General features: G+C 34.6%; 1 protein-coding gene across 1 annotated transcript in view; it reads right to left on the bottom strand.

Moving 5' to 3' along the window:
• The window catches only part of COG6 (component of oligomeric golgi complex 6), a 97,196-nt gene that overhangs the window by 15,490 nt on the left and 67,403 nt on the right, over nt 1-14,303 (bottom strand). Inside the window, exons 16-18 of the mRNA XM_004054414.4 lie at nt 13,685-13,792; nt 12,572-12,625; nt 9,585-9,664 (exon numbers count right to left, since the gene is read on the bottom strand). Coding sequence (XP_004054462.2) covers nt 9,585-9,664; nt 12,572-12,625; nt 13,685-13,792 — 242 coding nt within the window. The remainder of the gene's footprint in view (nt 1-9,584; nt 9,665-12,571; nt 12,626-13,684; nt 13,793-14,303) is intronic.

The raw sequence follows: 14,303 nt of genomic DNA, 5'->3' as shown, positions 1-14,303 counted from the left end.
AGAACAAGAGTCTACACCTGGTAATCCAGGAAGTTCTCCTGGATCTCACCCAAGACCACCAATGAAGTAACCTCATTGAGTCTGCAAGAGCCACAGGGCTTGAGGTGTTCCCTAATGTAGATATGGCTGCAGTGACCAAAGACTTAATTCACAAGTCCCCTTGAATACTTGGAAAGCCTTCATAAGAAGGACAGGTACAAGGCCCAGACTATGAAGACTATAACACACACCTCTTCAATGCCCAGACACTGATGAACATCTACAAGCATTAAGACCATCCAGGAAAACATGACTTCCCCAAACAAATTAAACAAGGCACCAGTGACCAGCCCTAGAGTGACAGACATATGTGACCTTTCAGACAGAGAAATCAAAATAGTTGTGCCGAGGAAGTGCAAAGAAATTCAAGATAACACAAAGAAGAAATTCAGAATCTTGTTTTTTGTTTTTTTGAAATGGAGTTTTGCTCTTCTTGCCCAAGCTGGAGTGTAATGGCACGATCTCGGCTCACCGTAACCTCCGCCTCCCAGGTTCAAGCAATTCTGCCTCAGTCTCCTGAGTAGCTGGGATTACAGGCATGCACCACTACGCCTGGCTAATTTTGTATTTTTATAGAGACAGGGTTTCTCCATGTTGGTTAGGCTGGTCTTGAACTCCTGACCTCAGGTGATCCAACTGTCTCGGCCTCCCAAAGTGCTGGGATTACAGGCGTGAGCCACCGCGCCTGGCCAAAATTCAGAACCTTATCAGATAACTTTAACAAAGAGCTTGAAATAATCAAAAAGAATCAAGCAGAAAGTCCGAAGCTGAAAAATACAAGTGACATGCTAAAGAATGCATCAGAGTCTCTTAGCTGCAGAACTAATTAAACAGAAGAAAGAACTACTGAGCTTGAAGACAGGATATTTGAAAATACACAGTAAGAGGAGACAAAAGAAAAAGGAATAAAAAAAAATGAAGCACACATACAAGATCTAGAAAATAGCCTCCAGGGAGCAAATCCAAGAGTTGCTGGCCTTAAAGAGGAGGCAGAGAGAGATTAGTGTAGAAAGTTTATTTGACAGGATAACAGAGAACTTTCCGAACCTAGAGAAAGATATCAATATTCAAGTAGAAGAAGGTTACAGACCACTAAGCAGATGTAATCCAAATAAGGCTACCTCAAGACCTTTAATAATCAAACTCCCAAAGGCCAAAGAAAAAGAACATAAAAGCAGCAAGAGAAAAGAAACAACCTACAAAGGAGCTCCAATAATTCTGGCAGCAGACTTTTCAGTGGAAACCTTACAGGCCAGGAGAGAGTGGCATGACACATTTAAAGTGCTGAAGGAAAAAAAAACTTTTATCCTAGAATACCATATCCAGTGAAAAGATCTTATAAACATGAAGGACAAATAAAGGCTTTCCCAGACCAAAAAAAAAAAAAAAGGACTTCATCAACACCACATCTGTCCTACAAGAAATGCTAAAGAGAGTTCTTCAATCTGAAAGAAAAGGACATTAATGAGCAATAAGAAATCATCTGAAGGAACTAAACACACTGGTAATACTAGGTACACAGAAAAACACAGAATGTTGTAAACTGTAACCATGGTGTGTAAACTACTCATATCTTGAGTAGACAGAATAAAAAGATGAACCTAGCAAAAATAACTACAATAACATTTCAAGTGACAGACAGTATAATAAGATATAAGTAGAAAAAACAAATATTAGCAAGCAGGGCAATGAAGTTAAAGGGTCAAGAGTTTTTATTAGTTTTCTCTTGGCTTGTTTGTTTACACAATCAATGTTAAGTTGTTGTCAGTTTAAAATAATGCAGTATAAGATATTATTTGGAAGCTTCATGGTAACCTCAAGTCAAAAAACATACAACAGATATACAAAAAATAAAAAGAAATTAAAATATACCACCAGAGAAAATCACCTTCACTAAAAAAGAGACAGGAAGGAAGGAAAGAAGGAAGTGAAAATCACAGAACAACAAGAAAGCAAATTTTTAAATGGCAGAGTAAGTCCTTATCAGTAATAACACAATGTAAATGGACTATGGTCTCCAATAAAAAGTCACAGAGTGGTTGAATGGATTAAAAAAACAAGACCCAAAGATCTGTTGCCTACAAAAAAAATACTTCATCTACAAAAGCAGACATAGACTGAAAAAAAGAGAGAGACAGAAAAAGATACTCCATGCCAGTGGAAACAAACAAAAAAATAGGAGTAGCTATACTTATTTATATCAGAAAAAATAGATTTGAAGGCAAACATAAAAAGAGACAAACAAGTTCAGTATATAATGATAAAGGGGTAAATTCAGCAAGAGGATATAACAATTGTAAATATATATGCACCCAACATTGGAGCACCCAGATATACAAAGCAAGCATTATTAGATATAATGAGAGAGACAGACTCCAAAACAATAATAGCTGGAGGCTTCAACCCTCTACTTTGAGCACTGGACAGACTTCCCAGAGAGAAAATTAAAAAAGAAATATTGGACTTAATCTGCACTACAGACCAAATGCACCTAATCAATGTTTGTAGAGTATTTCATCCAATGGCTGCAGAATAAACATTTTCTCTTCAGCACATAGATCATTCTCAAGGACAGACCATATGTTAGGACACAATAAAAGTCCATAAAATTTTTTTAAAAATGAAATTATATCAATTATCTTCTCTGACCACAATGGAATAAAACTAAAAATCAATAACAAGAATAATTTTGGAAACTATACAAACACATGGAAATTTAACAATATGTTCCTGAATAACCAGTGAGCCAATGAAGAAATTAAGAAGGAAATTAAAAAATTTATTGAAACAACTGAAAATGGAAACAACATACCAAAACCAATGGGATACAGCAAAAGCAGTACTAAAAGGAAAGTTTGTAGCTGTAAGTGCCTACAAAAAAAGTAGAAAAGCTTCAAATAGACAACCTAATGATACATTTTAAAGAACTAGAAAAGCAAGAAGAAACCAAACCCAAAATTAGTAGAAGAAAATAAAGATCAGAGCAGAAATATATGAAATTGAAACAAAAGTACAAAAGAGTGATGAAACAAAAGGTGATTTTTCGAAAAGATAGACAAAATTGACAAACCTTTAGCTAGACTAAGAACCAGAAGATCCAAATAAATAAAATCAGAGATGAAAAAGGAGACATCACAGCCAATACCCCAGAAATTCAAAGGCTCATTATAGGCTACTATGAGCAACTATAAGCTTAGAAGAAATGAATAAATTCCTAGACACATGCAATCTGCCAAGACTGAACCATGAAGAAATTCAAAACCTGAAGAGACCAATAACAAGTAATGAGATCAAAGCCATAATAAAAAGTCTCTCAGCAAAGAAAAAGCCAGGAACTGATGGCTTCACTTCTGAATTTTACCAAATAGTTAAGGAAGAACTAACGCTAATTCTACTCAAACTATTCCAAGAAATAGATGAGAAGGGAATACTTCCACGTTCATTCTATGAGGCCAGTATTTAACCCTGATATCAAAACCAAAGACAGATTAAGAAAAAAAAAAAGTACAACAAAAATACAGGCCAATATCCCTGATGAGCATTGATGTAAAAATTCTCAAAATAATAGAGAAAAGCATAGAAAATGATTTTAAAGCATTCTTCCTTTTTGGCCGGGCACAGTGGCTCACACCTGTAATCCCAGCACTTTGGGAGGACGAGGTGGGCGGATCACAAGGTCAGGAGTTTGAAATCAGCCGGGCCAACATGGTGAAACCCCGTCTCTACTAAAAATACAAAAATTAGCCGGGCACATTGGCAGGTGTCCATATTCCCACCTACTCAGGAGGCCGAGGCAGAAGAGTTGCTTGAACCCAGGACGCAGAGGTTGCAGTGAGCCAAGATCGCACCACTCCACTCCAGCCTGGGTGACACAGCAAGACTCCGTCTCAAAAAAAAAAAAAAAAAAAAAGAATTCTTTCTTTTTGTACCCATTTCTTACAGTGCATTATGCTGGGGATAAACCTTCTCTACTTTCGTTTATTTCAAAACATTTATTTCACTTACAGTTTGAAAGACACTTTTTTTTTTTGATCGATCATTTAAAGTTGACGTTTTTATACTTAGCTTTTTAAAGGTGATGATATTCTACTGTGTTCTGGTCTGCGCTGTTTCTAACAGGAAGTCAGTAATGCCATTGTTCCCTGCAAATGTCTTTAAAAATTTTTCTCTTTATCACTGGTTTTCAATAATTTGATTATGGTATCCTTTGGTATTTAATTTCTTGGGTCTGAGGGTTCCTATTTGCCATAACATTTAGAAAAAATTCCCCTTTTATTCAAATTTTTCTGCTTCAATTACACTATGATATCTAATTATACAGTTTAGACTGCTTAGTATTATCTCACAATTCTCTAAGACTCCATCTATTTTCCAGCCTTTTAATTTTTTTTTCTATCTGTGCTTCAGTTTCTATTGTCCTCTCTTCAAGTTAACTGATCTTTCCCTCTGGAGTGTTCAACTGGCCTATAAGACAATCCAGTGAATTTTTCATTTTATATACTGCATCTCTGAATTCTAAAATTCTAATTTTGTAAAATCCCCTATTCTCTCAGGGTCATGTTTTCCTTTAAATTCTTGAACATATTTTTAACAGCTTTTTAAAACACCTTATCTGCTAATTCTGTAAACTTTACCATTTGTAAGTATGTTTTTACTGACTGATTTTTTTCTCTAGGTTTGGCTCATATTTTCCTTCTTCCTCACTGCAATAGCATTTTATCACATGCTTAGCATTATAGATGTTACACTGTTGATTGTCTGTAACTGTCATCTTTAAGTATATATGTTTTCTTCCGGAAGGCAGTTAATTTAATTACAGATCAAGTTGATAATTTAGAGGCTTGATTTTAAGCTTAATTAGTATGAATCTAAATTATCTCTGATAGTTAATCTTAAGGGTTAACTTGACTGGATAAGGGATACCTAGTTAGTTGATAAAGCATAATTTCCGGGTGTGTCTGTGAGGGTGTTTCCACAGGAGATTGGCATGTAAGTTGGAAGACTGAGTGAAGAAGATTCACCATCAATGGGGCGGGCCCCATCCAATCAGCTGAAGGCCTGAATGGAACAAAAAGGCAGAGGAACAGCAAATTGCTCTTTTTCTCTCCTGCAGCTAAGATACTCTTTCTTTTCCTTCCTTTGACATAAGAATTCCAGGTTCTCCAGCCTTTGGAGATTAATCCTGCTTTTAAGGTTTGGACTTTCTGAGGTCTCTAAAGCATTCAGTTCACAGCTGTCCAGTAGTTCTCTTCCTGGTAGTATTTTTTTTTAATTTTACCCCAAACTTGCTTTATTTTTGTCTATATGGATATTCCTGATAGTACAAGTGAATAAAAGAAGGTAGTTAAAAGAAAAAAAAAAATTCAATTTCTCTCAAAAAAAATTACTCCATTATAGGTATATGCTTTATTTCTAGCATATTATTTCTATAATGGAGGAAAAACCTTGAATAAAAGAGTTATCAAAACTTACCCATTCTCCCATATGCTCACTTTAGGAAGCATCTGCATTCTCTTTATTTCTTAAGTTATTATGGAAGTAACTGTGACTCAATAAGCAAAGATTTATTGAGAACATTTTATATATGCACAACTGTGGTTTCTGTAGTCCAAACTCTATTTTTGTATTGCTATAAGGTGAATATTGGAGATTTTGCATTGAAAATAGAACAAGAAGCTTCAAATTCACTCCAAAGGGAAGAATTCTTTAAAACCATTTTCTTTCTCTATTCTTTTCCCTATTTCCTATACCACCTTGTTTCCTAGCTACTTAAATGTATTCAATAGCTTATTCCAAGGCTGAAGTGCTAAATCAAAATCTCCTTTGAAAGTCAGTCAAACTAAGACAAGACAAGAAAAAGGTAGACACGGATTATAGGTGTCCCAAAGGTATTGCAACTATGAAGATAAACAAAGTTCAGGAGAAGAGAACAGGAAAAAAACAAAAACAGATAGTAGGTGCGCAATTTAAAAATCTGCTTTAGGCCGGGAGTGCTGTCAAGCCTCCCAGCACTTTGGGAGGTCAAGGCAGGCGTATAATTTGAGGTCAGGAGTTCGAGACCAGCCTGGCCAACATGGTGAGGCCCCCCATCTCTACTAAAAATACAAAAATCAGCCAGGCGTGGTGGCATGCACCTGTAGTCCCAACTACTCAGGAAGCTAAGGCAGGAGAATCACTTGAACCCAGGAGATGGAGGCTGTAGTGAGCTGAGATCATGCCACTGCACTCCAGCCTGGGTGACAATGCCAGACTCTGTCTCAAAAAAATAAAAATAAGAAAATCTCCTTTAATCTTAAATCTTTTTTTTTTTTTTTTTTTTTTTGAGATGGAGTCTTGCTCTGTCGCCCAGGCTGGAGTGCAGTGGTGCGATCGCGGCTCACTGCAACCTCAACCTCCCGGGTTCAAGCGATTCTCCTGCCTCAGCCTCCTAAGTAGCTGAGACTACAGGCACGCACCACCACACCAAGCTAATTTTTGTATTTTCAGTAGAGACAGGGTTTCACCATATTGGCAAGGCTGGTCTTGAACTCCTGACCTCATGATCTGCCTGCCTCAACCTCCCAAAGTGCTGGGATTACAGGCATTCAGTGAACCACCATGCCCGGCCTGACATTAAATCTTAAATGTGTAAAATGCCCTATATTTTCAAAGCAATCCTGATTTGAAAATAAGTAGCTAAATTTATACCATAATTTCTGTTCGTCTAAACAAATATTGAAAATTATGTTGCAGATCACATTTAATTTTCCAATACTTTGCAAATAACATTTAAAAATATTTCTGAATGAAAACAGAGGTAAATAGGTACTAAGAAATTTCAAATTCTTGTTTGTAGTATTAATACTTATATAAATAATATGCATATCTCAATTTTAAATGTCATTATAAATAGTAAGAATTCATAATAGGATGTTAGGCACATATCATAAAATAATTTTAAAAACTAAATTAAAAATTCACATTTAAAAAAAAGTACCAAAACTTGTTCATTTGTCTGATAATAAAATAACAAAGTTTACATTGTCACCGTTAGACAACAGGACAATAAAAGTAAATGAGAAACTAAAATATTCTCTTCAATAATGGAAGACAATCATTTAATTTCAAAAATGATTTAAGCTTAGGAAATCTGACAAGTTTCTGAGGCAAAGGACTCAAATAGATCCATACACAATACTCAATCCCACTGCTGGTTCAACAGTTTTTTTAAACTATTACCAAGACTAAGAAAGAAAAATAAAATTTTAGAAGAGCCTAAGAATGTATAATTTTGAAATTTTGTGGAATGTTGCCAAACTGCTCTTTGAAAAGACTGTACTAATTTATACTCTCATTCAAAAAAGTGTGAAAATGCCCATTTTCTCAGACCTGTTCCATTAGTATGTAATAAATGTTTTATTGTCAGCAGTCTGATAGACAAAAGTTCTCGTTGTTTCAGTTTGCATTTTTTGATAATTACTATTTCCTCATATATTTACTTGCCATTTCCATTACTTCTGTGAGTTGTTCAAATATTCAGTGCCTGTTTTTCTACAATTTGTATGAATTTATAGGATCTTACTATATATTAACGATAATATATTAAGAATAATTTATCTGTTACATATTTTGCAAACATTTTTCCATATTATTGTTTATATTTCAACTTAGTTTATATTATCTTTTTCTGTAAAAACCTTAAAATGTTACAGAGCCAAATCTGTCCATCTGTTTCCTTTACAGCAGCAGTTCCCAGTGTTTTTGGCAGCAGGGACCGGTTTTGTGGAAGACAATTTTTCCGTGGACAAGAAGTTGGGGGATGGTTTTGGGATGAAACTGTTCCATCTCATAAGGAGCACACAACCTAGATCCTTCCAGGCACAGTTCACAGTAGGGTTCGTGCTCCCAACAGGCCACAGACCGGGGTCCCTGGCCCGGGGTTGGGGACCCCTGCTTCACAGCATCTGAGCTACATGTCATCTTTTAAAGTACATTAAAATCTCCCTTCAATCATTATATTATGAAAAGAATAACAGTATATTTCACATGTAGTGACATGGCTAACAACATTCAAATATTACATACTGAGACACGGTTAAGTTAAAAAGAATTACAGGTATTCAGTTAAAAATTTAATAATTTAAGAAGCACACTGGCCGGGCACAGTGGCTCACACCTGTAATCCCAGCACTTTGGGAGGCCGAGGCAGGTGGATCACGAGGTCAGGAGTTCAAGAACAGCCTGGACAATATGGTGACACCCTATCTCTACTAAAAATACAAAAATTAGCCAGGGGTGGAGGTGGGCGCCTGTACTCCCAGTTACTCGGGAGGCTGAGGCAGGAGAATCGCTTGAACCCGGGAGGCAGAGATTGCACTAAGCCAAGATCACTGCACTCTAGCCTGGGAGAAAGAGCAAGACTCCGTCTCAAAAAAAAAAAAAGAAGCACCTACAAACAACCTGAGTCACAGCATAACAGTTTCTTTGGTAATCTCTTAAGTCTTTAGAATTCTGGTTATGTAAATAGTATAATATCTTTTAGAATAATACAATATAAAGGTCACAAAAAAACATTAAATTCATTTACTCTAGTCACTCACCTAAAATGGAACTTTCCTAACTCTGTGTCTGAGAAAAAAAAAAATGGTCCATCGATTTCCAGCCAATTCTAATTGATACCAAATTCTGCATTCTGAGTTAAAAAGCTGCTTCTTTGCTCTATTTTCTGCTGTAGTTCTATACTCAAGAACAGAAAATAAGTATATCACCTCTATAACATTACATTCTTTTAGATATCTGAAATGTTTTGTTCAATAGTTCTTTCCTTACTGTACATTTCAATGTAAATATTTGTTCGCATGTTTAACTGACCTATTAGGTTATAAGCTCCGTGAAAACAGTGCAAATGTCTTTTAAGCCTTAACTCCTAGTGCCTGTTATGTAGAAAACACTTACTGCACTGCTGTTTGAATAGAAAGAAAAAAAAATGTGTAGATAATGTTGCCTAATTTCTTACCTATAGATAATTTTGCCAATATTTTTCTTAAAATCAAGAAAGATCATATAATCTCTCCGTTTCTTCTAATTGTTATATTCTAATATTTTAATGTATGATTCGGTGTCCTGAATACATTCCTAATAAATGATATTGAGTAATTTTATATCTACAGAACACTACCTTAGATTCAAAATAGTCTATAAATCAGTTCATCTGCATTGCATAATGAATATATTATTGATTTTCCATAACATATTCAACATTATTCTGACATGTTTGTTAACATAAGGGAATGTGGTATTACAGCTATATAGCTTCAATTATATTCAAAGTAATTTTAACAATCATGTACTAATTAGAGATTTTGGAGTGACATATAGACATGGAATAAGTACAGACATGTTCAGATCTCATCCTTTGGCATGCCAAGGAAGAAGAAAGGTTGAGAACTATAGATTTTCAATGGTAAATCATTAATTCTTGAAAATAAATTTTTTTCCAAAAAAATGTACTTGATATTTAAAAATATGTGAATCTTTACCAACTACTTGGGACCAAAAATACTTACTTCACTGTGGCACTTAGAAGAAAGTTCAGCTGTGGTATCAATAGGTTATCTGGGGCTGACAGATAACGATCAAACTGAACCTAAATGAAACAGAGAAATACAAAATATAAAGTACATATATATGCTAACAAACGTCTCAAATATAAACATCTCTTTTAAGAATTAAATACTTGAGAAAAATTCCATACTCTAAATAACTAGATTGTTGTGTTCAGATTGTGTATTTTCTAAACATTCTAACTAAAACTCCCTAAAACTGTCAAATCTGTAATATAGTCAATATTAGCAATACTCACTTTCAAAATCCTGAATCCAAACCATTCATTTTAGTTTTCCTCACAAAGCTTTTAAGTAATAATATTAACAAGAAGTAAAGTCATCAGGTTTCAGGTCTACCTGTTTCTTGATTTTACTATATTTGTTCATTTGTTCATTAATGCATTCATTAGTTCAACTAATACCTACCATTGAAAAGGTACTATATTAAGTAATGGAAGTATAAAAATGAGCAAAAAAAGGATAGTCCCTAGCTTCACAGAGCTTATGGCCTAGCAAGACAGGTGTTAAACAGATAATAATATAAATAAATATATAATTAAAAACTTTGTTAAATGCTATTAAGGAATAAAACAAGGTACTATAAAGCATAAATCAAGGACCTAGTCTGTGGATTTGGCAAAAGCATCTCTCAGGAAAGGACATTTGAAGTGAAACCTTAAAGATGAATATACATTAAGTAAGTGGATTGATGGGTGGGGAGGTTCAGGGAGAGGAGACAGCATGAAGACTTGAGGTGGGAAGGAAAACATATAAGCAGAGATCATGTAGGACTGGCATGCTTATTTAAGGATTTTAATTATTTCAAAAGCATTAGTAAACCATTGAATTTAAGTAAGGGAGAAATCTGATTTAAGTTTTAAGAAGCTAAATTTGGCCATAGGAAGACAGAATGGAAGATTGCAATAATAGATACAAAGACACCAATTAGGTACCTTAGGTACCTACTGCAGCATTTTTAGACTATAGGGGCAATCAAGGTGAAAGACATAAAGATATTTGAGGACCATCAGGACTTGGTTACTGATAGAATGAAGGGATGGACTCCCAGATTTTGGATATGTATAAGTTAATTCACCATATTATCATAACACATAACTGTACTCTTCATTCATTTATTTGTGTAGTAGCTGCATCCCTTACTAGATCATATCTGTTTTCATCCCAATTCTTAGTATGATGCCTAGAAAATAGCAGAAACTCAGTTAATAACTATTTAAATGATAAATGGATAGAAGGTCTTACAATTTTCTGAGTTAATAATGCCTGGAAGAGGACTTAGGTTTAGGGTGGAATGCGCAGAGTTAGTTTTGGACATGCTGAATTGAAGTGCCTTAGAAACCCCTAAATGGAGACAACAAATGGTTGTATATAATCACGTATTAAATACAAAACTCAAGCAAGATTTGTTTCTTTAGAGACATCGTATATTCATATTCACCTTAATTGTTCTGAAAATTAACACCAGGAACATGAAGAATTTTTAATGGCATTTCAAATATTTTATGAGTTGTATTACAGACTGGATATGTGTCAAGAGAGAAGGAGAAACAGAGGAAGGGAACACATATTTGGTACTAACTAATGTTACAGATCTAAGTGTGAGCATAGATCTTCATTTTTGGGGGGTAAATATCTTGAAGTGGAATTGTACTGGATAGTATGGTAAGTGTATATATAACTTTCTAAAAACATATCTTTTAATGAATCTAAAATTCATTTTCATCTATTTTTATTTAAACTTTTTAATATCGAATTTTGTTTGCATTTCTAATTTTTGCTGCTGTTTTTGTTTTATATATAGAAGTTATAACTGTTGCTTCTATATAGTGTCTTTTATCACGACATAATGTTTCTTATTTGTCTCATTTAGTCTTTTTAAATTCTACTTTATCTAATAACCATATAGATAGCTCTACCTTCTTCTTTGCATTTGTTAGGTATCTTATGGGCTTATCCTTTTGTTTTCAGTTAAACTGAGTTCTGGAAGATAATATATAGGAAAGCCTTGGCATCAAAAATTGTTGGAAAATTTAAAAACCTTCCTACAGGACTATCTATGAAAGTCAGGCCATTGTGGTAGTGAGTATACGTGAGTATTTTAAATACTTAGGATCACTAGTTTAGTACAGTAGTTAAACCCACAAGCTCTGTAGGCCAACTTCCTGGATTGAATGGGGTTGTCATGAGGATTAAAGAGTTAATACATGGAAAACACTTGCTATGCTAATGTTAATGGCTGTTGTTGTTCCATATTATTATTACTATTACTAGTAGTACTATCATAAAACTTCCAAAAGGGATCATTCCTATGAGGGATAGAGCTATATGACTTAAATATCATACAATGAATGGCTATGCATATGAACACTATGCATATGAGGAAAGTATATATATTTAAGACACAGAAACACACTACAAAAAGTAGTGATCATGCAAAAAGGAAGGTACAAGATCTTCACCTGAAAAGAAGGAAGGTAATAAAGTGGAAATTCAGTGAGTCTCAAACTAAAGAGTAACATACTGTTTTAAGAGTGGAATCTAATTTTGATTTTCACGTCAGGAACTTTAAACGAAGGATCAAGGTAGTAACAAGTTTATAACGATATACAGCCTAATTTCTTCATATCTGTCATTCCTGTTTCTCACTTAAATTAGGAACAAAACTCTAAAAATAAAGAGTAAACAGTAATCCTAAACAGTAATGATGAGACTATCAGAGCATAGTGGAACACTACTATGAATGTAAGACTTGGCCAGAACTGCTCAATTAAAGTAATACAGGCTCAGTCATTATTATTGGACCCAACGTTAATACAGCATATCAAGAGATAAAAAGTGTCATCCAGAATGAAATTATCACACAGCAAAAAATGAAGACTATCGATCCATAAGGAAATCTAAATTAAAATGTTTTATTATACACTTACCATTGCAGCCTTCAGTGTCACAGAATCTAAGTTGGGCATATTAGCTAAAGAGCCCTATTAAAAAAAAAAAAAAGCAGATCCAAGATGTAAAAAAGGAGATATACATTTCATTTCACTTACTGAATATAGTCCATTAGTGCACTGCCCAAATTTGGAAAATCATTTAGCTTATTTCCAAAGAACTCAAGTGTAATTTCTTCAACCTCAATAAGATCAGGGACTATGATTTGTTGGAGGGAGCAAGAGGTGCTCAAGTTTATTAACAACAGAAATATGATACTTCAAGTTTACTCATACCCAAGAAAATGAAGGCAATGAAGCACTGGAAGATGCCAGTGACACATAGAAGCTTGAACAGTTTCACTTTGATACTTTTAGAAAGTACAGAAAGGCAGTAAAATTGGTTCCTACTGGTAGAAATTTGCTTACCACTTCAGCAAAGAAAAAATTGAAAAGTTGTGTTTTAAGAGCTTGATTTAAGAGTTTCTGGGCCATAACATAGTCTTCATGTTAATGCCGTTTGAATGAGTTCTTTGCTTTCTTAAGAAAGATGGCTTACATGGTTTTCTAAGGTTCCCACCACTCCTTTATTTCTACTAGGGTTCTATAATTTAACAAGATCATATGCTGGCCCCAGAAGTGACTACCTTCTCAAAGTAATGGGCAACAATTTGCTAAATTAAAAAGAAGATGACTGCTATTTATACAGTAATCTATGCATTCAATTAACTAATAGTGATATAGGAATCTGAAAAACTTACCAGTATGAATATTCTTTAGACATTTTATAATACTCATTTTTGTATATTTTCATTACTTTTAACAAAAACTATTTTTAATAAAAAGGATTGTTAATACTGTGGGGCACTCTACCATATTTTAGGAAGTCATCTAAGAACTATGCATGTATTATGTCTTAAGAACAACCCTATGACACAGATACTATTATTACCCCCAATCCACAGGTAAGGAAACAGATACAGAAAAATAAGTCACTTTCCCAGGAAAACACAGCTAATATGCGGTAGAGCCAAGAATCCGGAGTGCAGCTCTAGAAGCCATACTCTAAACTGGCATGTTCTTAGAATTAGGAAGGAACATCTATGCACTTACCTGTTCAGGTTTATGTTGCTGTACAGTGTTATAGATGTAACTCAAGCCTACCCTAGTTAAAACATAAGAGGCTTGCTCATTTATAAGTGTGTCCAAATGTGCTTCGATCTAAAATAAAACACAAAGAAAACATTTTAAAAGAAGAATGACACTGATGAGAGTAGATGCAGTGCCTTGCATTGGCACTGATGATGAGGCACAGGGATCACCTCTGTAACAAAGCCTCTTTCTTCCCCCAAACAGTAAGTCTTTCTATGAAAGGGGGAAAAAGTCTTACTTTAAAAATTATAAACAAGGAGGATTCTAGGACTATCCTCCAGTCACAAAATTTGGGTTGCTTCTCAGCCCTTTTAAAAGCTGGTAATAAACAAAACACAAACAAAAAACACTAGTAAACAACAACAGTATAAAATAAAATATTTAGGAAGAATTCCGAGATGAGGGCCTAATGTTCCTGACCTCCTGTCATCCTCATGCTCCCAACTTTCTAGACTGACTTAACAAATCAAATATACCATCTGGAGAAGCCTAGAGGAAATCCCACTACAGCTACCATCTGGAGAAGCCTAGAGGAAATCCCACTACAGCTCAGGTAGTAAATTCTCCTAAGGATAAGGCA

The sequence above is a fragment of the Gorilla gorilla genome, chromosome 14 (assembly GCF_029281585.2).
Source record: "Gorilla gorilla gorilla isolate KB3781 chromosome 14, NHGRI_mGorGor1-v2.1_pri, whole genome shotgun sequence".
Taxonomy (NCBI): domain Eukaryota; kingdom Metazoa; phylum Chordata; class Mammalia; order Primates; family Hominidae; genus Gorilla; species Gorilla gorilla.
This window is presented reverse-complemented; position numbering and strand designations above follow the sequence as displayed.